Source organism: Ceratina calcarata, unplaced genomic scaffold, assembly GCF_001652005.2.
Source record: "Ceratina calcarata isolate Rehan_Ccalc_2016 unplaced genomic scaffold, ASM165200v1 scaffold166.2, whole genome shotgun sequence".
Classification (NCBI taxonomy): Eukaryota; Metazoa; Arthropoda; class Insecta; order Hymenoptera; family Apidae; genus Ceratina; species Ceratina calcarata.
In genome coordinates this window covers 10,364-11,762 of record NW_017137921.1, presented here as the reverse complement: position 1 = coordinate 11,762, position 1,399 = coordinate 10,364, and the positions used below count along the sequence as shown (strand labels likewise).

Here is a 1,399-nt window from a genome sequence, read left to right as displayed (position 1 = left end):
TATTCTTTGAATACAAGATAAATCATAAATTCTACTGAGGTAACGGCGGAAAAATGTAATGCTCTCATCTAACAAATCCGTTCTTGCCATAACTCTGTTGAAACGACCTTTTATTAAGTCTTCGTACGTACGAAATTCTCTCTGGTAATTGCCCCGTTGCAAAACCTGAACAACATCTTCATTTCTCGCGTATAATGCTATTTGTCTATGCGTTTTGTTAGGATATCATGGAATGTAGCAACCTGCAAGTTTCTTCTAGACCTACTTGCGCATCGAAATAAAGTGGTGTCTCCCCCATTAAGTTTCCGAGTTGACATCGGCATCATAATCTACGAGAATTTTCACGATATCTTCGTGTCCCTCCTGACTGGCTAGGTGCAGCGCCGTTACTCCATTTTCGTCTTTGGCATTCACGTTAGCTCTTCTTAGGAGTAGCAAGTGGCAAGTTTCTTCTAGACCTACTCGCGCAGCGAAATGAAGTGGTGTCTCGCCACATTTAGTACTCGAGTTGACATCGGCATCATAATATACGAGAGTTTTCACGATATCTTCGTGTCCCTCCTGACTGGCTAGGTGCAGCGCCGTTATTCCATTTTCGTCTTCGGCATTCACGTTAGCTCTTGTTAGGAGTAGCAACTTGCAAGTTTCTTCTAGACCTACTCGCGCAGCGAAATGAAGTGGTGTCTCGCCACATCTAGTACTCGAGTTGACATCGGCACCCTGATGTACGAGAATTTTCACGATATCTTCGTGTCCCTCCTGAATGGCTAGGTGCAGCGCCGTTACTCCATTTTCGTCTTTGGCATTCACGTTAGCTCTTGCTGAGAGTAGCAAGTAGCAAATTTCTTGTAGACCTACTCGCGCAGCGAAATGAAGTGGTGTCTCGCCACATTTAGTACTCGAGTTGACATCGGCATCATAATCTACGAGAATTTTCACGATATCTTCGTGTCCCTCCTGACTGGCTAGGTGCAGCGCCGTTACTCCATTTTCGTCTTTGGCATTCACGTTAGCTCTTGCTGAGAGTAGCAAGTAGCAAATTTCTTGTAGACCTACTCGCGCAGCGAAATGAAGTGGTGTCTCGCCACATTTAGTACTCGAGTTGACATCGGCATCATAATCTACGAGAATTTTCACGATATCTTCGTGTCCCTCCTGACTGGCTAGGTGCAGCGCCGTTACTCCATTTTCGTCTTTGGCATTCACGTTAGCTCTTGCTGAGAGTAGCAAGTAGCAAATTTCTTGTAGACCTACTCGCGCAGCGAAATGAAGTGGTGTCTCGCCACATTTAGTACTCGAGTTGACATCGGCATCATAATCTACGAGAATTTTCACGATATCTTCGTGTCCCTCCTGACTGGCTAGGTGCAGCGCCGTTATTCCATTTTCGTCTTCGGCA

The 1,399-nt window shown here is 45.4% G+C and overlaps 1 protein-coding gene across 1 annotated transcript; it reads right to left on the bottom strand.

Annotated features, from left to right (window-relative positions):
* Positions 1 to 6: 6 nt before the first annotated feature.
* Positions 7 to 1,398, bottom strand: LOC108632713 (putative ankyrin repeat protein RF_0381; the record flags this gene model as incomplete). The annotated part of the gene is made up of 1 exon (XM_026810686.1): positions 7 to 1,398. A coding segment is annotated over one exon (1,101 nt), but the record flags the coding sequence as incomplete, so codon positions are not given.
* Position 1,399: the final 1 nt, after the last annotated feature.